General features: G+C 43.3%; 1 protein-coding gene across 3 annotated transcripts in view; it reads right to left on the bottom strand.

Annotated features, from left to right (window-relative positions):
- Positions 1 to 1,307: 1,307 nt before the first annotated feature.
- LOC127584607 (cardiac-enriched FHL2-interacting protein) overlaps positions 1,308 to 24,622 on the bottom strand; it is a 67,717-nt gene continuing 44,402 nt past the window's right edge. For all 3 annotated transcript variants that reach the window (XM_052041393.1, XM_052041391.1, XM_052041394.1), the window contains 2 exons: positions 12,984 to 13,086; positions 1,308 to 5,392 (listed from right to left, as the gene is read on the bottom strand). In XM_052041393.1, the coding sequence (XP_051897353.1) occupies positions 1,510 to 5,247 (3,738 nt within the window). In that variant the 5' untranslated portion in view covers positions 5,248 to 5,392; positions 12,984 to 13,086 and the 3' untranslated portion in view covers positions 1,308 to 1,509. The remainder of the gene's footprint in view (positions 5,393 to 12,983; positions 13,087 to 24,622) is intronic.

The raw sequence follows: 24,622 nt of genomic DNA, 5'->3' as shown, positions 1-24,622 counted from the left end.
GGCAATATCTACCCAAGTTCGCCAGAAATGTCTGGGTGGTCCTTGCTTTCCTTCTCAGCCTAGAGAACACCAATTGTGACCTTTCTCCTCTCCACCAGTAACCCACTGAGTTCAGTGAAGGTAGAGACCTGAACTTTAACAGGATGCTCCCATTTACCCACCATAATCACAGGATAAGTACGTCGCCTCAAGAAAAAGTGATAAATGTGAGAATGATTACACTATCATATTGTCCAATGGTAGGCAGGAAGAAGCCGTTTGGAATTTTATAGCCCAGAGAACAAACCTGCCACTTACTAGTATTTAAGGCTCGACTCTGCATCGCGTGGTACGTTTAGCTCCACCTAGCCATTAGGATTGGCGGCAAACTGGCTCCAGGTGTAAACATAAATCATTCCGGCTGTATGGGAAAATGGTGAGAAAATGGCAGCATATGTTTGCAACACCGTCCGACTGGTTAAGAAATGTAAGTTACTTTCACCCTTGGCTGGGACATAGTCCACACCTTAATTCACACTTTTCCCAAATTACAACCTACAGTAAAGCTCCAGTTATTCAGCTTGCTCCAGACTAACAGATTTTCCAGATAATACTCCAACACACTTTTAAATCACTTATTTTTAGAAGTTACACATTAGAATAATAAATTTTCTAGTGAACCCCGTAAGTTTAAAGAGAGGGCAGGAAACAGAACCAGGTGAGCCAGTTAGGGATTTTCCAATAGTCAGATAACAGATTATCAGAGTTTTATTATAGTATATTTGGAGCTAATGGATTCTGAAAACACTCATTGAATAAGATTGGTCTCTGGGTACGTATTAAGCATACAGTAGAGATACATGTAGTGGGGAGTCAAACGAATTGGCATATTGGAACTTTATGTACCGGTTTTCTGAGGGAGAAATAGAGATCCTCAGAGGTTGACTATAGTTCAAGCAGTTTTAGTTTGAATTCAAATTCAAGCCAGCCTGACTGGGGATGTTCTGGTAAATATTACACGTTGGAGGGGCGTTAGAACTTTTCTCAGTGGGAGAGGGTACTTGGGGTTAGCGCCGGTCTTGGGCAACAGAAGGAATGACGCAGCATGGCACTCTGAACTTAGTATCAGATTTAACAAAGTATTTCATCTTTCAGTCAAGAACCATCTACATTCCGCCCATCCCTCGTGCAGTGGGAAAACGTCGCAGCCTGTGCAGCTTCACAAAGCCTGAAATATGGTACCTATCATGGACAGTTATGTGACCAAGCCCGTCCAATCCTTAATCAGTTACTACTCCTCCTTCATTAAGAAATGATGCATCTTTTACACAACTTTTGTTTCTTTATTTCCAATCTCTGATGCCACATCTAATTTAACATCTGAAATAGTTAAGAACCACCATACAACGCAGCACATGTATGGAAGACTCCCTATGTAATTTCTGACTTGCTCAACAGACACCGATAAAGTCTTTAAATGGCTGCGATTCCCTCCAGTGCAGGGCGATCACAGCTTTCATTACCTTTGCGCTAATTGTTTTCGATGGCAATATCCTCCAGTTCCCCCATGACAATTAATTCCAAACTGTGGTCTTCTGGTTGCATCTGACTGTTCATTGCATTGCACCAAGTCTCCTTTTCACTACCCGCCCTGCTCCCAGTGAGACAATCATAAAGTGTCTCAATATACGGCTGATTTTCTTGTTCCTCTGTGTCCCCCAAACCAAAGTTAGTCCGCTCATTCAAAGACTCCTCCTCTTTCTGTAGCTCCAGGAGAACTGCGGGTGCTGACATTTGCGAAGGAGGCCGGAGAGTTGGCATCAGTGGGAAGGACAGAAAGCCAGGATATAGCACGTAGGAAGTATTAAAAAAATCTAGTGTGGTGTTCTGACCTGTTGAGGGTATGGACACCTGGAAATAATTCCCAGTTTCTGGATCATACAATGTCTTTCTCTGCACTTGGATGGGAATATCTACAACAAAGTATTGACCAGTTTCAGGATCTTGAAGTAATTTCCGTTGGCTTAATGGAAATGAATGTACAGATGCAATGGACTGTGCATTATTTAATGCCGGGCTGTTGCGGAGGGCTGAGAAATCATACGAAGTGAGTTGCTGTTGAGGAACTGGAGGGCAAACAGTGGGCAGTGGTGATGTGGGTACACTTGGGGGAGACATCGGCAGACTTGAGAGAGCAGGGTCAGTTTCTGCACCGTCACTGCTCTGCTTTCTCTGCTTGTTCTCGGTCCTTTTCCTCCTGGTCGCCAGTTTCTTGGCCCGACGCAATGCTTTTTCCGACTTTGGAGGAACAACGGGTGGTTTTCCTGCTGCTTTTGAATCTAGACTGCATGTTGATTCTGGTCTTGGGTTGGGAGTCACTGAACTGGCCAAAGGCATCTCACTTGAGCCAGGTTTGGCACCGTCTGGGATTTCGTTTGATGTTAACACGGTTGGTGTTTCCTTAAAAGTGTTCACGTCTCCACCTTCACCTGCTCCCTTGGGGAGAATTAGCTTTACCGGTTTCGTTCCTGTGGATGTTTTCAGTGCATTATCTTTGACTTTGGACAGAGCATGCCTCGGGGAAGTCGGGATGTTACTTCCTGGCCTGTCTTCTTCCTGCTTTGAGAAAATGCTGTAGAATTTTTCTTCACACATGCCCGCAGAACCACTGTCCTTTGTTCTCTGCTCTGTTAAACCTCTTGACATTTCCTGTTGGGAATGACTTTGAAACATCATCGGTGTGTTTTGTTTCTCCCCTCCCCTCTCAGAGCTTGTCGTCGGGTCACTCAGTGCATAATACTGCAATTCATTCTTTTCAAAGTTTTTGTCATTCTCAGCTGCGGGGCGACTTTTCGTGGTTCCAGTGCACGGCTCTCTCGAGTGGTTAACCACCGCTTGCTCTGGGCCCTGGGAGTGGCTGTTACCTAAGTCAATGTAGGACTTTAAATCATGCCTAGTTTTGTCTTCTCTTGTGGAATGGGAAGACCCCCAATGGCTGGACGCACTCTGGTCCCTGGTTGGGCAACCAGCATCCTGCACTCTCTGTGATGTCAACTTTCCCTCCTGCCTTCTGGAGTGCCTCTCGTGTGGCCGTATCTCTTTCTGTGGGTGGCTGACTAGGTCATATTCAGGCTTTCTGTTACCATGGAACCGACTCTGTTTTTGCTCTGCCTTTTCTTGCGCAATTACTGCTCTCTCTGGGCTACCACTTGCAGACACTGAGTCCTTCTGTAAAGTCGTTGTGGAGTGATCTGCTTTCTCTTTTGCAGTCAGTTTATTCAGCTGATGTGCAACCCTTCTCTCCAGACCTCTGCCTGCATGAACCTCTGATGCTGTCATGGCTGACTGAGGTCTGGAACTTTTTGTTCTCCAGCCGGGGTAGCTCCCACCTTCTTTAACCGTCTGTGGTGATCGTAGGTTTAGATAATCATCATTCTTCCATGCGTCCAGCTCAGCTTTAGGAACCACTGCAGCTTTAAGGTAGTCAGCAGTGGGTCTGACATCAGCGGCATTGGGCACTGTGTCGTGTTTTCGCTGCTCACTGGTGTCAGTCACAATGTTTTCCCTGATACCCAGCCGAACCGGAGCGGAGGATGTTCTTGCGCTGATGTTTTGATGAACATAGTGCTTGTTTTTTGCGGGCTCAGAGACGCTTTGTGGAGTACCGGCAGATGAATAGGTGGATTTTACTCGTTTCCTGACATCCTTCAGGTTGTACATCAGACTTGTTGCTTTGCTTTTATAGCCTAAAAATGATTGGTTGTCACTTCTGATCTCATCGCCTTGATTGGTGCACGGATGAAGGAGGGGCGGTGTCACCACGATTGGCTGGTTTTTGGATCTTTCTATTCCATTTGGATTGGCGACAACACTCGGCGCCAGGAGCTTCGAAATACAGAAGGAAGGGCTCTCCTCTTGAGGAATCGGCGCAGCCAATGTTGCAGCTTCAGTCACAGGTGGACTTTTCGTGGAGGGTTCATCCACACTCACTAACTCAGCCTCCATTTGCTTTTTGTACAACGGGTACCTTGAGTTTCTCCACAGCTGAAAACCTTTCGCCTCGACCCCATTTTCGACTGTGCCTCCACTGTCCTCTTCAGGTCTAACCATCTGCGAACTATCACCCCGATCTTGGTTTACTTTGGCAGCGTGGTGTTTCTCTTCAGACACGGGTGCATGGAAATTTGTGTCTTTGTTACTGGGTGAACAGTTCACTGCATTCTGCATCATGCTAGCTTTGACTTTGTTTGGAGACTTTGCTTGCACTAATGAAGGGGCTTGTTTCTGAGTTATGATATTTTCATCAGAACCCTGCAAGTGAACATTGGACTGAAGGTTGGCGTTATGTGTTTCAGGTGGAGTATCCTCTTCAAACAGAGATTTACTGTGATCCTGCCAGGATTTGAATGCACTGCACTCACTATGAAGAAAGCTGTTCTTTGTATCCAACTTCTTAAGCCTGTTGACCTTTTCAGACAAGGTTTTATCGAATTTTGTACCAGAATGGTGAAGATTCTTAAAGTCAGTGGGTTTTCGATACTGTGAGGACTTCAGATATCCTAAAATATTGGTTTTGCCGCCTTTGTCTTGCGGCTGGTGTTTTTTATTTATCCAATAATTTTCTTGACAAGTAGCAGAAAAGCTTGACTTCTCTCTGTGCAAGTTGACGATGGCTGACGCGTCGAATTGCGCAATGTTTTTAATGGCGTCTTCCCCTGGTGGTTCAGGGTGTGAAGCTGGCTTCCCACTGAGTGCCTCAGTCCCTGTGAAATCTCTATCATTTTGATCAAAAGCTCCAACCAGTGAAGAAACCTTTGGCTTCTGCTGATACTTCTGATTTGACTCCATGGCTTCAATTAGGAAGCCATTTCCCATGTTACATTTGTCACCTTTCGCTTCTCCAACAGAATATTGTCCTGTTGATTCCTGGAATGTCTCAGGCAACTCTTTTGGTTGTTTCTTGATTAGTTTTGGTGACATATTACAGTTTTTCAATTCGCCTGCAGAATGCTTTTTCCCTTCTGTGCCTGGGGCAGCATGATTCACATTGACAGCTGACGGTGAACTGTGCACCTCAGACTCATTGCACATACCTTCTTCTACAACACACAAGCTCTTAAAAGCACGCTCTGTAAGACTACTTACTTCTCTGTCTGCTTCATCCAAAATGCTCCCAACACTTGATGTATCACTAAAACCATCCACGGGTTTAGAATGTCCCTGCATGACTTTTGTTTTAGCTGAACCTCTGTTATTAAGTGTGTCCATGGCTTGGGTCTGTTCCCCGGACTCTGTTTTGTTGAGGTGGTTCTGCTCTGTGTTTCTACAATACTTTGCTTTGTGCTCAAGATCTTTGAAGCTTCTTCATCCTTCATCCATTCAGATACCAGGTCATGAAACAAGAATTTCTTTCCTGTGTGAAGAAAAACATTGCTTCTGTTTAAATTGAACACTTGAAAGGTTTATCGTATTGATATATGTCACCATAACAGCACAACTGCACAGTTACATTTCAAGATGGGAAAAGTGGAGAGTACAGGTGCTTACAACATAATGGCAAATTGGTAAGTTAATCTGTAAATTGATTTATTATTGTCACACATACCGAGGTACAGTGAAAAACTTTGTCTTGCATGCCATCCATACAGATAATTTCATCACATCAGTGCATTGAGGCAGTACAATAACAGAATGCAGAATAAAGTGTTACAGTTACAGAGAAAGTGCAGTGCAGGCAAACAGTAAGGTGTAAGGCCATGATGAGGTAGATTGTGAGGTCAAGAGTCCATCTTATCACTGAGGGACTGTTCAATAGTCTTATAACAGCAGATGGAAGCTGTCCTTGAGCCTGATGGTACAACTGGTTTGGTACAACTGGCTGGGTTTCAAAGCACAGATCAGTCCATGACTGGGCATTCCAGTTGTGGATGGCAGACATTACTGAAGCAGATGGGCTTTTGCAATAATTTAGTTACTGTTCACCATGTTCACCATTAATGAGAACCCCTGACTTCCTTGGGCAAAGACATCACCAGAGTTCACCTCAGCTGACTCCTCCCAGTGACTGAAGAGTTGCTCTGGGAATCACTGTGTGGTTCCATCATCCAGAGGCACAGTGCATGTGATCTTCACCATGTGACAACTCCAAGAGAAATACAGGGAGCAGCACCAACCACTGTGCATGGCCTTCTTTGACCTCATTAAAGCCTTTGACTCCATTAGTTAGGAGGCACTGTAGAGCACCCTCCCCCAGAAATTTATCACCATCTTATGTTTGCTCCAGGTGGCAAGCAAGACATGACACCAACCAATGGGTCTACAGGAGAATCAATCTTAGTGCAAACCAGTGTCAAACAAAGATGAGTCACTTTTCTCGATCTTTCTCACTGCAACATTGCACTCCACCTCCAACAAACTTCCTGGGGGAGTGCAGCTAATCTTTATAATGAATGGGAGGCTGTCAATGAGTGGCGACTACGTTCCGGGAACAAGGTTACCCAAATTTCAGAGTTCAATGTCTTCCACCGAACTGCCCTCACTGCCATGCACAATAAAGGTTCACAATAAGACCCTGAAATTGTGGATCACTTCCCACATATTGGGAACCACCTCTCAGCAAAGGCAGACATCCATCCCTGAATTTCACCATTGCCTTTAATTAATTTGATTGATTGAGGGAAAGGGTATTCAGAGATCAAGAACTGGCACCAAACTGCAATGATCTCTGGCCTCCTGTATACCTCTGAGATGTGGACTACAAACAACAGGCATCTCAAGGCACAGGAGAAACATCACCAATGCTGCCTCTGCAAAGTTCTCCAAGGGTGAGCAAACCAATGTCAGCATCCTCTCCCAGCCTATCATCCCCACCAATGAGGCCTCTGTCAGTTATGTTGGGCAGGCTGTTCACATCCCCAACACCTGACTCTTGAAACTGATATTCTACTGCAAGCTCTGGTGAGACAAAATTACCAGGTGGGCACAGGAAAAAAATCCAAGGATGAAGAGGTGTAACACCCCCACCGACTCCTGGGAACCTCTGGCCCACGACTGCTTGAGGGGGAGAAGCAGCAGTGGGGATGGGATTGAGAACCTTGAGGTCATGCCACAGGCACACACGGAAGCCCTGATTAAACGATGGAAGGAGCACCCCAGCTACCCACCTGCCCTCTCTGTAAGTCACCTCCTATCCCATCTATGGAAGACTACACTTCCCATATTGACTTCATTAGCCACTTTGAAGGATTGTCTAACAAGTTTTTAAATTTCAATTTGCAGATCCTGAGATTCAACTTGTATCTCAGGATCACCAGTGCAAGCCTCTGGATTCCTGGTTAAAATGCAATGGAAAATATGAACATCTGCACCTATTCACCAAACCTCCATTTGACTTTCAACTTGTTCTACATTAAATTCATGATTTCACCATATGAGGAAATCTAACCTTCACTTATCTCACTAACATCTTCCTTACTTCTTCACTAAACAGAATCCTCAACAGTCTCTGCTGCTTCCTTATTGATTCAATCCTAACCCTAACCTCCTCTCTCCATGCCCCTTCCTGCTCCCTCCCACAGATCACCATTTGAGGCACGGCTGCCACCTGCCTTGTCCACTTGCTCAAACCAACCAGGGGGGCATTAAACCCTCTGTTTATATTTATATTCTAGCTCTATGGTCTATTTCCTAACTTCATACATTTTACCTTCCTTATCCTTCCCTGAACTGAGGAACTTGGAGGATGGCAATAGGTGTAAAATCTGTTGTGACGACATTTGAAAAACAAGAAAATGCCTCAATAATAAAGAAATTCTTAGCTTCAAAACCTGCCTATTCAGTCAATTCAGTTTTCTGCACTATCATTTTGTCATATGGGCAAAAGTATAATTGTGTACAGAACGGAATTATGAAATTGATAAATTCTGATCACTCAGATGGGGAAACATAGTGTATCTTAAAATATTTAATAAAATTAAAGAGGCATTGACATATTTTCTATCATTTTGTATTGTTGTGTTTAACTCATATTATGCAAAAAATATGTGGTCTTATGCAGTCAAATTACCATGAATAGAAATGTGACTGATTATAATTCAAGGCTTGCTTTCAATCCCACAGACCTTGAGTTAAGTAACAGTAAACATGTTTAATTTTTCATTTGTGTTTGGATACAATAATCCATCTTCTCTTCTCTCATTTAATTAATAAACAGGCAGATGTGTGGGAATGAGGGCAGACAACTCAATCTATATTTACCTAAGAATCAAATTCACATTCACTTAATCACACACAGAAAACAAAAATTGCATTTCAGTGACTGGAAATGATTTACTTCATAAGTCAGGTGAATTTAACATGGATCTTATCTTAAAATCAGGATCAGAATAATTGATCTTACTGGCAATCAGACTTCGGATAAAGTATCGGTTAACTGTGTCCTTCCTTGGAGTTGTGTGTGCAAGAAAGCATGGGTAGGAATCAGGGCTGGCAATAGTGTAGTCTTCCCTTTGCCTTGTGTGCTTACTGGGAGAGCTGAGTATTGGTTAACTCTTTGTTCCATCTCAAGAATGTCCTGTCAATTGCTAGGGTATAGTCTCAGGCATGCTGGTCACCTACCTCTACCTGTTGTGAAGCTTTGCAACAGATGGTGTTTCAATCTCAAGGTGGAGCATTTAGCCCCCTGAGATTCTCTAATGCTTTATCCCTTGTAATTGGGATTTTTGTAAGTTCTACCATGTTATTTGAAATTAGCCTGTTTGATATCTTGGGGATATTCGCAATGTCTTCCTTGGTGAAGACTCGTGCAAAAAATTTATTCAACATACCTGCCATTTCTTTGTTTGCTGTCATTAATTCACCAGCCTTGTTTTCATGCTGACCATTATAGACTGTTTGAATATCTGCTACTGTTCCTCTACTGACCTGTCTCTTAGGTTACCTGCCTGACTCCACCCATACCTCAGTATCTACAGACAAGCACAGTCTACCACAAGTTCTTTGATATACCAAATGAGAAGTGACAGTTCACCTATCCAGGATCACAGCACCAGAGTGCTGGTGCGCACCCCCACCCAAACAGCAGAGAGACTAATGCTGGGTGCAAAGCCTCAGAATAAAGGGATGTCCCTTTAGAACTGAAATGAGGAGGAATTACTTCAGCCAGAGGGTGGTTAATCTGAGGAATTCATTGCCACAGAGGGCTGTAGAGGCCAAGTCATTACATGTATTTAAGGCAGGGATTGATAGGTTCTGGATTGGTGAGGGGGGGGGGGGGGTTAAGAGTTACAGGGGGAAGGTGGGAGAATGGGGTTGAAAAAAAATCAGCCAGGATTGAATGGTGGAGCAGACTCGAGGGGCTGAATGGTGTAATTCTGCCCCTTTGTCTTCTGGTCTAAAGGCCAGGGTCAATGGAAACACTGGGAACATTTCTTCTGACTCCTCTTGGGAAACAAAAAATTTCTGAAGACCACAATAAATCACAGCACACTAATAAAAATGGCTTAAATTTATATTGTTTCCTGAGAGACTTGGAGCAAAAGCATTCTCATGGAGACAGAAACAGCAACCAGTGTGCACAAACAGTGAATGGGCAGATTGTGCAAAGTCCTCCACATCCATTCGCAAGAAAAGTGAACCAACATCCTCAGCACTGAGGGCATGACTACACTCAGTCAACTCCATTGGGCAGGTCATGTCATTCCCACGTCCAACACCAGATTCCCCAAACAGACAATCTACTCCGCTCTCCATCACAGGTGGGTATTACCTGATGGATAGTGGAAAAAAATGGAAAAGATTCAAGGATGTTTTCAAAGTCTCCTTGAAACATTCCAACTGACTCCTGGGAATCCCTGGCCAGTGACCATTGGAAGTGGAGAAGGAATACTCGGGATGCCTCAAGGACCTGCAGTCCCTGTGTGAGAGTGGACAGAAGCCTTGAGCAAACACTGGAAGAGTGTCCACCCTCATAAACCGCCCACCCCATCAAGTACAGCTGCCCCATCTATGGAAGAGTTCGTGGTCCCCACATTGGCCTAACCAGTCACCTCAGAAGCCACAGAGCTGGAGTGGCATACTTGATCCTGAGGGACTGCCTAAGAAGGAGAAGATTCTGCATCTTGTTGGTTGGTTGAAGGAGATTGGCCAAATGCTGGGATAAATCACAATGGCATGGGACCCATTTGAGCTGATGGACCTCAGCTTCAGATTTATTAGTTGTACTTAGCTACCCTGAGGGCCTAAATATCTGTATTTCCACAAGAAGAGGGAAATAAGATCATTCTTTCTATGGGTCTCTCTTACACAACTCATGGTAATCAAAGGATGAGTTGGCAATCCACCCTTCTCTCTAGTCCCTGAGCACCATGGCAAATTGTACCATCCCTAAGTGTCTCACCATCCAACCAACCATCTTGGATTGAGGCTGGGATCAGCTCAGTGTAATGCTCAGTGCCAGGTTGGGAAGGGTGTTTACTTATAAGCTAAGCTTTTTCTATCTTAAACAAGTCCCAATAATGTAGTAATTATGGAATTGGAGGTGAGATGAATTACATATTCACCTATTTGAAATCTGGCTTCAAATCCAGCTCAGCATGATGGCATGTGAGGGCTTTATCTAAAATGGATTAGGCTGGTCTCAATCCAGTCCAAAGGCTCTGTCGAGGTCAGCAGTGACTGGCAACCAAAGCAGGGAAGTGGGGAAAGTGCCACTAGTCATACTTGGAGTAACTTAGAGGTGAGGTGTGTTGTCAGCCAGAATAAGATGAACTTTGCTGTGCCAGTAACTCTAACACCGGGACCTATGCACACCAGGTACTGGAAAGGAAACCATTCCGGTCTGTGGCACCTACAGTCTCACCTTGTGCCTGAACCCAACAGGTCAGATCCAAGGAAACATGGGAGTAAAATATTCCTTACAAAACGAGAGCTTTAAACTGATCATTTAACAACATGCTTACTTATGTGATGGGTTACAGAATCTCGAAGTTCTATCTGAATTGTGACTGAATATACCTAAATTATTCATAAATGTTGATAATTGCATAGAAAGCACTATAAAGTTAATTAATAAACAAAATGCCTAATGGCAGTTATTATCAACATATATGATAACGTAACCTTCAGGTTGTATCAAGGGATCTTGTTTGTTAGATTTCAAATAAAGCTCCTTTTCCGATTAGTTATATTTAATTTACAATTCTCTCTTGGATCCTCAAATATTTTTAATTTAAATATGTTTGAATCTTACAGAATCCTAGGATTTTATTTGGTCAAGTTTTTCTTTTGTTTCCTGATTTTTGAAATAAACGGGGAATGAATTATTTGAAGAGTTTACAGTGAAGGTCTTTGACAAGGCTTGTGTGCTGACAAGTGTCCTGCCAGTAGAAGGCAGACTGGTCCATAAAGTACAGGATCTCCTCATCGAATGCTACCTAGTGAAGTATCGAGGTACAGGGCCAGCTGAAAAAGTTTCAAGAGCATGTTAATGACTGAAATTCAATCTTGCTCCTAGTCAGTAACAGTGACACATTATACATAATTAAACAGTCTGTAACAGGTGTTGCAGGTTCTCCATGCTTTCAATCTTGGCTGTGGCACTTTGGGCCACCAGAATTCTTCCTGGATAGATCAGTGACTACAGATGTGCTCCTCCTTGTCTCCTCCAGGCTGCCCCCCGGTGGTCTCACTGAGAACTGGTGAAATTCTTGCAGAGATTCCAGGCCTGAACCCCTGCAGCCAACGGCTCAGCTATGAGACCATAATGTGTTATTGTGGCTTTGGAACTTAAATATAACTTGGCAGAACTTTCCACCATGACTTGGCATCACAAAGATGCAACTGGAGTAATCATATTAAGAAATATTTGGAGAAAGTGTTCCAGCATGCCAATAAGAAGCTTGGTATCATAGAAAATTTATATCATGGAAGGAGGTTATTTGGCCCATCATGTCTGTGCTGGCTGAAAAACAGCTACCCATCTAACTTGACTTTCCATAACTGGGTGGGTCCATAGCCTTGGTCATGGCTCTCCAAGTATCTATGCCCCTTGTAATTTTATACACGTTGAGAAAAATGAAAATAAGGCATAGACAGGGTGAATGCACACAGTCTTTTCCCCAGGGTTGGGGGAATCAAGGACTAGAGGGCATAGGTTTAAGATGAGAGGGGAGAGATTTAACAGGAACCTGAGGGGCAACTTCTTCACCCAGAGGGTGGTCAGTATATGGAATGAGCTGCCAGAGGAAGTGGTTGAGGCAGGTACATTAACAACATTTAAAAGGTACTTGGACAGGTACATGGATAGGAAAGGTTTAGAGGGAAATGGGCCAAATGTGGGCAAATGGGACTGGCTTAGATGGGCATCTTGGTTGGCATGGACCAGTTGGGCTGAAAGGCATTTCCATGCTGTATGACTCAATTACTTTACACATCCTTTCATGCCAAGATTTCCGAGCCCATACCATGCCCTGAGAGAATTTTATTTCCCATCATCTCCCAACGTTCTGCCAATTGCCATTCACCCCCCCCCCCCCGGTTTTTGACCCCTCTGCTAAGGGAAACAGGCCCTTCTTATTATCCTCTCCAGGCCCCCCATAATTTTACGCACTCACAAACTTCTCATTGCTCAGTGCACACTCCAGCACCCTGGAGTGCGCACTGTTGTGCAATGTGGGAGGAAAGCCTGAGCCAGTTGTTTGGTCATTGCCGTTCCATGGACAACCAGCAGGTTCGCTTATGACCTATGCCACTGAGATTCCAAGAGGAGCCGACGAACCTGGGCCAATGTATCTGGTACCCACGGCAGGAAATGACACCATGTTTTTTGTACAGATTTATCCACTTAAGTTTCCAAGTCCAAATGAAACTCCATGTCTATATTTTACAAGGGTCTTAAAATGTGATTGCCACTTATAAACAGATGACTCATTTTTGTTTCAAATCCAGTTGAATAATCAATGGCACAATTTTACAAGACTGAGACAAAGCTTTGGTCTTAAACATACCTGCTTTGTCAGCTGAAGCAGCAGGGTTTGTGTGCATTCCGTCCAGGTTCCTGTACACTTAAAGCCTCTTGTCACACCTTCATTTGGTCTCATTGCTGCCCTTCTAGAGGGAGAAGTTAAATTTAGTTCAATGAACAAGATCCTTTGCTTGTAAAACTTTGATGAAATGTAGCTGTGACCTTCAGCCATTTTGGCACCACTTGTACTCTCCGAGTACATGGAGAACAAGCTCATTATTAATATCAGAAATGCTGATTGCAAGCTCAAGCTAGATAAAATAAGCATGCCTAATCTTAAACTGCTAATCTTTGATACTTAAAGTAATATACACAGGATTCACAATTGGAGAGGAAGCAGAACATCTGCTGTTGGTTGGACGAAGTCCAGTTTTCTTCCCGATTGAGGATTATCTTCTTGTCTTTCCTCAGATTTGTTTCCAAAGTTGAGGTGAGGTTCAAGCGGTGCCTCTGGCCTTGCTTTACTAACAGGTGGAGCAGTCAGTGTCAGTTTGACCATGAGACTTTCACTCTCAAGTTCATTCCTGTCTCCATCAACAACACAAACTTCCTTCTTAACAGGAGGCCACGAGAGGGCACACGTAACCTGATTGATTCTTTTGTTCTGACTCAAGGCTGAGTTGGCTGAGGTGTGTGCGTCCTGTGTAGAACAGCATTGAAACCCATGGTCATCCTCACCTCCATGGCTCAGCTACAGAGGCAGAACCGTAGCGCTGCTAGAAGTTGGCTTTTGCCACGTTAGCAGCGTCAACAGTGAGCAGTGTTTAATTTCACTTAGCTCAATCACAACCTAAAGTGTTAGCGTGGTTTGCAATGAGGTCTAGTCCAGACAGGGCAACAGGTGAAGTGGGTGTTAAGTCAGGCGGATAGTGATGTGGAATCAGTTTGGGTTGAAGTCATGAACAGCAGGGGAAGGAACAGCTCGGGTGGGAGTGGCCTATAAACCCCCAGAATGTGACCTCTCAATAGGTCCGAGCATAATGGGGAAATATCAAGGGTATGTTTGAAGAGAACTGGAATTATCATGAAAGATTTTAATCTACATATTAATTGGACAAACCAAACTGGCAGGGCAAAGGGGAAGAATTGGTGGAATGCGACAGGGATTGCTCTTTAGCGCAGTACGTTGTGGAGTCTAGCCGGGAACGGGCTAGTTTAGATTTGATCTTGTGTAACGAGGAAGGTTTAATGAGGGATCTTGTGGTGAAAGATCCCCTAGGATATGATAGAATTCCAAATGCAGTTTGAGGATGAACACCATAGGTCCATAGCCAGTGTCTTCAATTTAAATAAGGTATGAGGAAGGAGTCGTCCAAGACAGAGTGGGTAAGTAAGCTAAGAGACAGGTCAGTAGAGGAACAGTAGCAGATATTCAAACAGTCTACGATGCTCAGCACGAAAGCAAGGCCGGTGAATTAATGACAGCAAACAAAGAAATAGCAGATATGTTGATTAAATTTCTTGCATGAATCTTCACCGAGGAAGACATTGCGAATATCCCTGAGATATCAAACGGGCTAATTTCAAATAACATGGTAGAACTCACAAAAATCCCAATTACAAGGGATAAAGTATTGGAGAATCTCGGGGGGCTAAAAGTGGACAAGTCCACAGGACCCAATGGGTTTTAAAGGAAGTGGCTCCAGAGATAATGGACTCATTAGTTGAAATTTTTCATATCTTGCTAGATTCCAGGAGGGTACCAGATGATTGGAAAACAGCCAATGTAACTCTCTTGTTCAAAAACGGAGAAAGGCAGGAGGCAGGGAACTATGGGCCAGTTAATTTAACGGCTATTATTGGCAAGATGCTGAGAGTCAATAATTAAAGAGGAAATAGCTAATCAATTAGGAAAGCTGAATATAATTAAACCTAGTCAGCTTGGATTTATGAAAGGTAAAACATGTTTGACAAATTTGCTCAAATTCTTAAAGAGAGAGTTGATCTAGGGGAACCTGTAGATGTTGTGTCTTTAGATTTCCAGAAGGCATTTGACAAAGTACCACATAGGATGCTAGTGCATAAATTAAAAGCCCATAGTATTGGAGGAAGTGCACTGGTATAAATTGAAAACTGGCTGTCTCATAGAAAACAGAGTTGGAATAAATGGGTTCTTTCCAGACTGGAAGGAGATAACTAGAGGAGTACCCCAAGGATCAGTTCTTGGCCTGTAATTGTTTGCTATTTACATTAATGACCTGGAGGAAGGAACAGTGTGTAAAGTTTCCAAATTTGGAAGGGCATGTTGCAATAAAGATAGTGTGACTCTGCAACAGGATATCATATTGAGTGATTGGGCAGAGACCTGGCAAATGGAGCTTAGTGTGAGGCTATTCACTTTGGTAAGAGGAATCAAAAGGCAGATTATTACCTAAGTGGAGAGAGACTGCAAGTGAATGAAGTTCAGAGGGACTGAGGTGTTCCAGTGCATGAATCACAAAAAGCTGGCAGGCAGATCCAACAAGTAGCTAAGAAGACAGACAGCATTTTGGCCTTCATTTCAAAGTGGTTGGAGTTTTAAAATAGGGAGGTTTTTTTGCAATTGTACAGGGTGTTGGTGAGGCCTCACCTGGAATACTGCACACACTTTTGGTTCCCTCACCTAAACAAAGAAACAGTAACATTGGAGGCAGTCCAAAGGAGAAACACTGGGCTAATTTCTGAGATGAAAGGGTTGTCCTACCAAGAGAAACTATGTAGTTTGGGCCTGGAGTTTAGAAAAATGAGGATTGACCTGATTCAAACATATAAGATCCCAAGTGGGCTTGACAGGGAGCATGTTTTCACTCGTGGGAGAGTCATGAACAGGGGGGCTTAACTACAAGACAAGGGGACAGTCATTTAAAACTGAGGTACATAGAAGTTTCTTCCGGCAGAGGGTGGTGAATCACTGGAATTTTCCGTCCCTGCAGGTGGTGGAGAATGTTTGATGGATTGAGGAATAGAGGGGTATGGAGAACTGGCACAGAAGAGGAGTTGAGGCCAGCAAAGATCAGCTGTGATCATATTGAATGGTGGGACAGGCTTGAAGGGTTTACTGGCCTACTCCTGCTGCTAGTTTCTGTGTTGTTGTGTTGAGTGTTAATATACAGCTCCTATGGAGTGGAACTATTGCACGTACAACTCGCATATTGAGTCACTGGGATGGATGCATTGTGTGCACTCTTAATATTCTGACATTATGCAATGAAGTAAACATTGGATTTGTGGGTTAGGATTAGCAGCAGATCCTGTTCTAGATTCAGTAAGGTCATGGCTAATCCCAGTTTCACATTCCCACATCAATCTTTAACTCCATTGCTTACCAAGTATTTATCTACCTTTGCCTTGAAACTATACAAAGATGCCACCATCTTTTGAGGAAGAGAGTTGAGTGAAATCTTTATCCTTATGTCTGCTTTAAATGGAAGAATGCTTATTTTTAAACTGTGAACCCAAGTTCTAGATTCTCCCAAAACAGGAAACATTTTCTTCAAACCCACGATGTCAAGACCCCTCAATATTTCCATTGTCCTCTCTCACCTTTCAAAGTACAAACCCAGACTGTCTAACCTTTCCTCATAAGACAACCTGCCCATTCCAGACATGAGTCTATTTGACCCTTTCTGAACTCCTACCAATGAATTAACATCCTTCCTTAAATAATGAGGCCAACATTGCACACCATATTCTAGATGTGGGCTCACCAATGCTCTATATAAATGAAGCATAACCTTGCCACTGTTGATTTCAATTCTCCTCATAATGAATGATATCAGTTACCTCTTATTACCTACAGTACTTGCCATTAGCCTTTGATGAATCATGAACGGGCACACCACATGAGGTGTTGCATCAAAGGTCATCACAGAAAATAAATGCTCACGGTGTTGCTCTGAATCTCAGAGCTCGGCATCCTCTCAGCAGTTAGATAACATGCTTTTCTTATTTTTTCTGCCGAGATGGACGATTTCACATTCTCCCACATTATACTCCATTTACCAGATCTTTGCCCACTCACTTAGCCCTTTGCAGTCCCGATGCAGGATTTCAACCCAAAACGCTGAGAATTCCTTTCTCCGCACAGATGCTGCTCGACCCGTTGAGTTCCTCCAGCAGCCCCTTGCATTCTCCTTATGCCCTCTTTGTAACTTACTTTCCTACCCATCTTTGTGTCATTAGCAAACTAAGCAACCATACCTTTTGTGCCTTCCTCCAAATCATTTATATGAATCATTAAAAAGTTGAGGCCCCAGCACTGCTCCCTGTGACATACTGTTTGCTACATCTTGCCAATCAGAAAATAAAACAATTTTCCCACCTCTGTTTCCCGTCAGCCAGTGAATCTTCTATCCATAACAACATGTTACCTCCCACACCATGAGTTTTTATTTTCTGCAATAACCTTTGATGCGATATCTCATCAAATGCCTTCTGGAAATCTAACTATAGGACATCAACCAGCTCCCCTTTAGCACAGCACACAATGTTTCCTTAAAATATTCAATAAATTTTGGCAAACATGATTTCCCTTTCTCAAAACCACGTTGACTTTGTCTGATTACCTTGAATTTTCCTTTGTGTTTGGCTATAACATGTTTAATAATAGGTTCTATCATTTTCCCAATGACAGATGTTGAGTTAACTGGCCTGCTGTTTCCTATTATCTGTCTCTCTTTCTTTTCGAATAAAGGAGTTTCATTTGCTATTTTGCAATCTAGTGGACCCGTCCTGAATCCAGGGATTTTCTGAACACTAAAACCAAAGAATCAACTATCTCACTAGCCTTTTGAAGTTACCTCAGGGGTGTACCTTATAACATTTGAGTTCAAGTTGTATTGGAAATCCCCTAACAGTGCTGTACAGTCTAAGACTAAATCATCCTAAACTGTTTGACTGTCATTGGCTGTCTCAATCTTTGATCATTGTTGATTGAATAACTGATAAGGATATTTAAAAAGGCTTGTTGGAGCTCTTTGACTAGGTGAATCTGTAGGAGACCTAAGTCAATTCCTTTTACAAGAAATTACCAGTACACTCCAATCCAATTTTTCTGATGCTGTACTAGATGGAGACAATATACAATGTGACAGGCAACCCTCCCACCACAGTGTCTTCAACAACAGGGAATCAGAATCAAAATCAGATTTATTATCACTGACATATGACGTGAAATTTGTGGTTTGCGGCAGCAGTACAGTGCAAGACATAAAATCTATAGATTACAAAAATAAATAACTAATGCAAAAAAATGGAATAATGAGGTAGTGTTCATGGATTCACGGATCATTCAGAAATCTGATGGCAGAGGGGAAGAAGCTGTTTCTGAATTAATGAGTGTGGGCCTTCAAGCTCCTGTACCTCCTCCCTGATGGTAGTAATGAGAACAGGGCATGTCCCGGATAACGAGGGTCCTTAATGATAGATGCCACCTTCTTGAGGCACCGCCTCTTGAAGATGTTTTCGATGGTGGAGAGGGTTGTGTCCGTGTTGGAGCTGGCTGAGTCTACAACCCTCTGCAGCCTTTTGCAATCCTGTACGTTGGAGGCTCCATACCAGGCTGTGATACAACCAGTCAGAAGGCTCTCCACCGTACATCTATAGAAATTTATAAGACCCTTTGGTGACATACTAAATCTCCTCAAACTCCTAATGAAGTAGAGCCGCTGGCATGCCTTCTTCATGATTGCATCAATGTGTTGGGCCCAGGATAGATCCTCTGAGATGCTGACACCCAGGAACTTGAAGCTGCTCACCCTTCCCACCACTGACCACTCAATGAGGACTGGGGTGTGTTCTCCTGACTTCCCCAGGCCCCAGCTCAGGAACATGAACACACTCAGTTATATAAATACACTTGGATTCCAAGGTACACCAGTACACTCAGTTCTATGATATAGCTGGATACCAAAGGTATATTAGTGCACTCTATTTTATGAGTACATTTGGATAACAAAGTAAACTAGTGTACTCAGTTATATGAATATACCTGGATACAAAGGTAGACCCGTGCATTCAGGTACTCCCAGGTACAGTTTTATTTCATATTTCCGGCACCTGCAGTTTTTTTTTGCCTTCCGATTTACCACCACCCCTCTTCCAGGTTGAAAGCGTTAACTCTGTTTTTCTCCCCACAGTTGCTGCCTGATATGCATGCCAGCATTTTCTGCTTTCAGCCATGTAGACCGGCCTACTCAGGTACTGAGTGACTGGGGTAAACTGGTGCACTCAGTACCAAAGAAGACCAATACACTCAGGCATTCATGCACCCTAGTACATGAGGCACTCAGTTATACTTGTGCAGACAGGGATACAAGGACACTTAGATGGTCGGGTACACGGGAACATAATATATTTGGGTACACTACTACAGTCAGGTCTACTCGTGCAGTCAGGTATCAAGGTACCTTTGTACATTAAGGTTCACTGATAGACTCAGGTACTGGGTGCACAAGGTTACTCAGGTACTTTAGTACACACAGCCACACAAGTACACACAGGTATCAAAGTACACTAGCACATTCATGCATTTAAGTACACTGCTACACTCAGGCACATTGGTGTATTTAGGAAATGTGTTACACTGTGTGCTACTACACTCAGGGGCACTGGGAAAACTTTGACACCCTGGGAATTCTGTTTCACTCTACATGAGTGCACTCAGGGGCACCACTGTACCTGGGCACACTGGTCTATTTAGGAATTGTGTTACACTTACACAAGTACACTCAGTTACTCTAGAACATTCTGATCATCAGAGACACAAGTACAATCAGATACCACCAAACATTCTGTACTCAGGTGCTCAGGTATTCAGGTACAATAATACACGCGTATACTTTGGAACACTAATAATCAGGTACATTAGCATACTTGGTACCAAGGGACACTGGAACACTTGTGTACTCAAGTACATAAGCAATCCCAGATAGTCAGGTGCACTGTTATACTCAGGTACACTTGTGGACTCAGGTATTCAGTTAAAGAAATACACTGAAGTACCAAGGCACATGAGCAACTCAGATAATTCAGTGCACAAATATACTCAGGTTCACTCAGGTATTAAGTATAGTGGTACACTCAGGCACTCAGCTGTGCCAGCACTCTCAGCATCCCAAGTACACTTGTACATTTTCATACTCAAGTGTACAAGAACACTTGGCTATGCTAGTACACTCTGGTACCAAAATTAATTCGGTGCACTGATGTGCTCATTCCTCTTATCCAACTATTTATCACAGAAGAGATGCTTGCCACAATAATCACTACTTTTCAAAAGTAGTTCATTGATTTCAAAGTACCTTGGATTTTCTGAAAGATTCTATATAAATGCAGGTCTTTATTTAATGATTAGATAAAGTAATGATGCTAAGATTGGTGGTCAATGCACAGCTGTTGAAGATGTTGGGGAGTCCATGGCTGGAATGATTAAGATCCAAAACCTTTTGCACTTGTAATGATTCCAGAAACAACATTATCTTGGACTCTGATGCACTGTAAGGATACCAACTCTGGTTGGATTTAATCCTGGTATTTTTGTCAGGTGATCTCCTGCATCCAAACAGCTCAAACAGCCTTCTATGTCCCTATATTTTTGTAACTAATAAATTAAAGTTTTCAAAGCAAATAAAGAAAATGCACAATCTTTTAAACACCTCTATTTATGTCCCCATCTCTGCTGGAGGGGTGGCAGCCTGAAATAGGAGAGGAATTTCTGTGCCTGCTTTTATTGCATGAAGTTGCTATAGTTCTGTTCCCTCTATTTTGCTTACTGAGAAAATTGGTCCTGTCCAGGCGCCTCGGTAAAGCAACCAGCATAATAAAAGACCCCACCCACCCCAGACATTCTCTTTACTCCCCTCTCCAATTTGGGCAGGAGATACAAAAGCCTGAAAGCACGTACCACCGGGCTCAAGGACGGCTTCTACCCCATTGTTATAAGATTACTGAATGGTTCTCTTGTACAAAATAGACTCTTGACCTCACAATCTAATTCATTATGACCTTGCACTTTATTGTCTACCTGCACTGCACTTTCTCTGTAGCTGTTACACTGACCTTGTACTACCTCAATGCACTGTGTAATGAATTGACCTGTACGAACGGTATGCAAGACGAGTTTTTCACTGTACCTCGGTACGTGTGACAACAATAAACCAATTCCAATACTACTGTACAGTTGACTGTGGTAAGCCTTACCTTCACACCCCTCCACCTCACTGGCTGATGGTGCTGTCATCACAGTCAGTCACACTACATGCACTTTAAAGAGTGAAGTGCGTTTTACACTGCCTTCAAGATCTAATTCTGTTGAACTCCATTGGATCTCAGTGGTGTGCACAATACACTGACTCTGCAAGAGCAGATGGAATCCTTAGAGTACTTCATAGCTGAGTACCTGTGTACCTTGGTACCTGATTTGCCTTAATACCGGTGACCACAATACATGTCGAGATCAATTTCTTTTAAATGGGTAGCTCCTCTATTGCAGAGAATCTTCTGACAAAGTCACACACACCAGTTAACAGCATGAAATATGCAAATAATATGTCTTCCAACATGAATAATTATGTGCGAGTTCCTGTGAGTTAATGTGCTCTTTAAGAGGATCGCACCTTACCAATGCTGGCGCACAGCCTTGGTTTGTAAAGGATGATCATTGAAATCATTTCAGGGCAATGACATATCAGTCTTCACACAGAACTATTACTGCTGAGCCTGTTTAAAGTGTTTGACGTGTTATGTCAGTGAAGCTTGTGACTAATAGACACATCAGGCACAGCTAAATTTGCAAATTACAAGTGCATGCAGTTATCTTCGTTGGACTTAGATCTTTCAGGCAGATAACCTGATATAGTTTCAACAGAAGACTTATTGACAGCCAGTTTATCTCCTAATCATTGGTGCATGGCTCTAGATTTACAGTGTGGGAGTTGAATGAACCACATAACAATAGCTTAGATTTAACATAGATATCATAGTTGACCCGCTGAGTTCCTCCAGCAGATTGTTTGTTGCTCTAGATTCCAGCATCCGCAGTCTCTGATGTCTCCATTAAAAAATCACAAGTTGCATCACAGAAATAGAATCAAATAAACATTTGCACTGAGCCATATAAAGGCAGGTGGCCATCTGTTAAACAGGTAGGTCTTGAGGAGAGCCTCAATGGAAGAGAGAACGACAGCCAGAGGTGTTCAGAGTGGCAATTCCGGAGTTTAGGAGCTAAAGGTTCAGGGATGCCTGATACCTGAGGCAACTGGAGATGCACAAGAGGCTAGAAATAGAGGAGCCCAAAGTTTTTAAATAATTGTAGGGTGAGAAATAATCTTCTGAAATAGGGAGGCAATCAATGGGTTTTATGCCTGGATTTGCTTGGACATACTTGTTGTATATTAGTGGCTATATTTCCTGGCTCATTAGTGGCATGGAACAGGATTCTATCTGCCCATGTATAGGTTACTTTAACTTTAAAATTCATCACTGTATAACAGTAACCATAAGAAATTCATGGACTGCTTGATGTTCAGTGTAGGGGATTCATTGCTGAAGTGAGTCAAATCCATTCATGCAGACACAGGAGACTGCAGACCATGGAATCTGGAGCAAACACAAACTGCTGGAGGAACTCAGTGGATTAGGCAGCGTCTGCGGAGGGAAAGGGATAGTCAACATTTTGGCTCCTGATGCAGGGTGTTGACCTGGAACCTCGACTATCCCTCTGCCTCCGCAGATGGTGCCTGACCCGCTGAGATCCTCCAGCAGTCTGCTTCTCGCTTCAAATCAACTTGTGCTTCCTGTGGGCTGAATCAACTCCCCACTGTGAAAGTTCAGCAAACCCACTGCACATAGTTCAATCCTTAGATGGGACTGTGTTTAGAATGAAGAGTCAAACATGGGTCTGCAGGTGAAGATCCCAGTCAAAGGTGGCTGCTGTGATCGAGCATATTTCATTTTGGACCAAGAGTTGCCAGCCACCCCCATGGATCAGTAAAGAGAATCTCACTCTAGTTGCACCTTCCCTGATGTCATGGAAAGCCCAGGTTTATATTGGTGAGACACTGAGCCCTGGTCAGTCTGGTCCTACTGTCCCTGGAACTGCTTTGTTGAGTATAAAAGCAGAGAGAATCGAGAACACATGAGAACTGAGTCAACAACACCTCGTTCCGCAGCACACAAAGGCACCCATTCCACAGCAGCCTCAGGTATTCACAGCAATATACTTGTGGAGACAATCGGGGAGGAAAGGGGATGGTATTTGATGGTCAGTATAGACATGGTGGGCCGAAGGGCCTGCTTCAGTGCTGTTTGACGATAACTTGATCAATCTTTTTTGCAATAGCTCTGGGAATATACTTTCCTACACCAGGATTTTTGCTTATTGTTAGTTTGTTTGCAGCACAGATATGTTTATAGAAAAAGATCATTAGTTTTATTGGCAAATTGTTGTCAAGTAGCTTTATCACTTATAACATGAAAAATAAATGTGAAAAATTTTAGACCATAATAAGACCATAAGACATAGGAGCAGAATTAGGCTATTCAGCCCGTCGAGTCTGCTCCGCCATTCAACCATGGCTAATTTCTTCTTCCTGCCTTCTCCCCGTAACCTTTGACACCCTTATTAATCAAGAACCTATCAATCTCTGCTTTAAATATACCCAATGACTTGGCCTCCACAGCCCTCTGTGGCAATGAATTCCACAGATTCCCCACCCTCTGGCTAAAGAAATTCCTCCTCATCTCTGTTCTAAAGGGAGGTCCTTCTATTCTGTGCCCACTGGTCCTAGACTCTCCCACCACTGGAAACATCTCCATGTCCATTCTGTCCAGGCCTTTCAACGTTCAGTAGATTTCAATGAGATCCCCCCTCATCCTTCTAAACTCCAGCGAGTACAGGTCCAGAGCCATCAAACGCTCCTCATAGGTTAACCTTTCATCCCCAAGATCATTCTTGTAAACCTTCTCTGGACCCTCTCCAATGCCAGCGCATCCTTTCTTAGATACGGGGCCCAAAACTGCTCACAATACTCCAAATGTGGTCTGACCAACGCCTTATAAAGCCTCAGCATTACATCTTTGCTTTTATATTCTAGTCCTCTCAAAATGAATGCTAACATTGCATTTGCCTTCCTTACTGCCGACTCAACCTGCAAGTTAACCTTTAGTGAATCCTGCACTAGGACTCCCAAGTCCCTTTGCACCTCCGATTTCTGAATTCTCTCCCCATTTAGAAAATAGTCTACACCTTTATTCCTTCTACCAAAGTGCATGACCGTTCACTTCCCTGCGCTGTGTTCCATCTGCCACTTCTTTGCCCATTCTCCCAACCTGTCCAAGTCCTTCTGCAGACTCCCTGCTTCCTCAACACTACTTGTCCCTCCACCTATCTTTGTACCATTCCCCTCTCGCCTTAAATCTACGTCCTCTAGTTTTGGAGTATTGTTGCAGTTCTGGTCGTCCGGCTATAGGAGGGATGTCATTAAGCTGGAAAGGGGGCAGAAAAGTTTCACAAGGATGTTGCTGGGACTGGAGGGCTTGAGTTATGAGGAGAGATTGGATAGGTTGGGTCTGTTTTCCATGAAGTGAAGGAGGCTGAGAGGAGACTATTATGTACATAAAATTACGAGAGGCATAGAGAGGGTA

Source organism: Pristis pectinata, chromosome 30, assembly GCF_009764475.1.
Source record: "Pristis pectinata isolate sPriPec2 chromosome 30, sPriPec2.1.pri, whole genome shotgun sequence".
Taxonomy (NCBI): domain Eukaryota; kingdom Metazoa; phylum Chordata; class Chondrichthyes; order Rhinopristiformes; family Pristidae; genus Pristis; species Pristis pectinata.
This window is presented reverse-complemented; position numbering and strand designations above follow the sequence as displayed.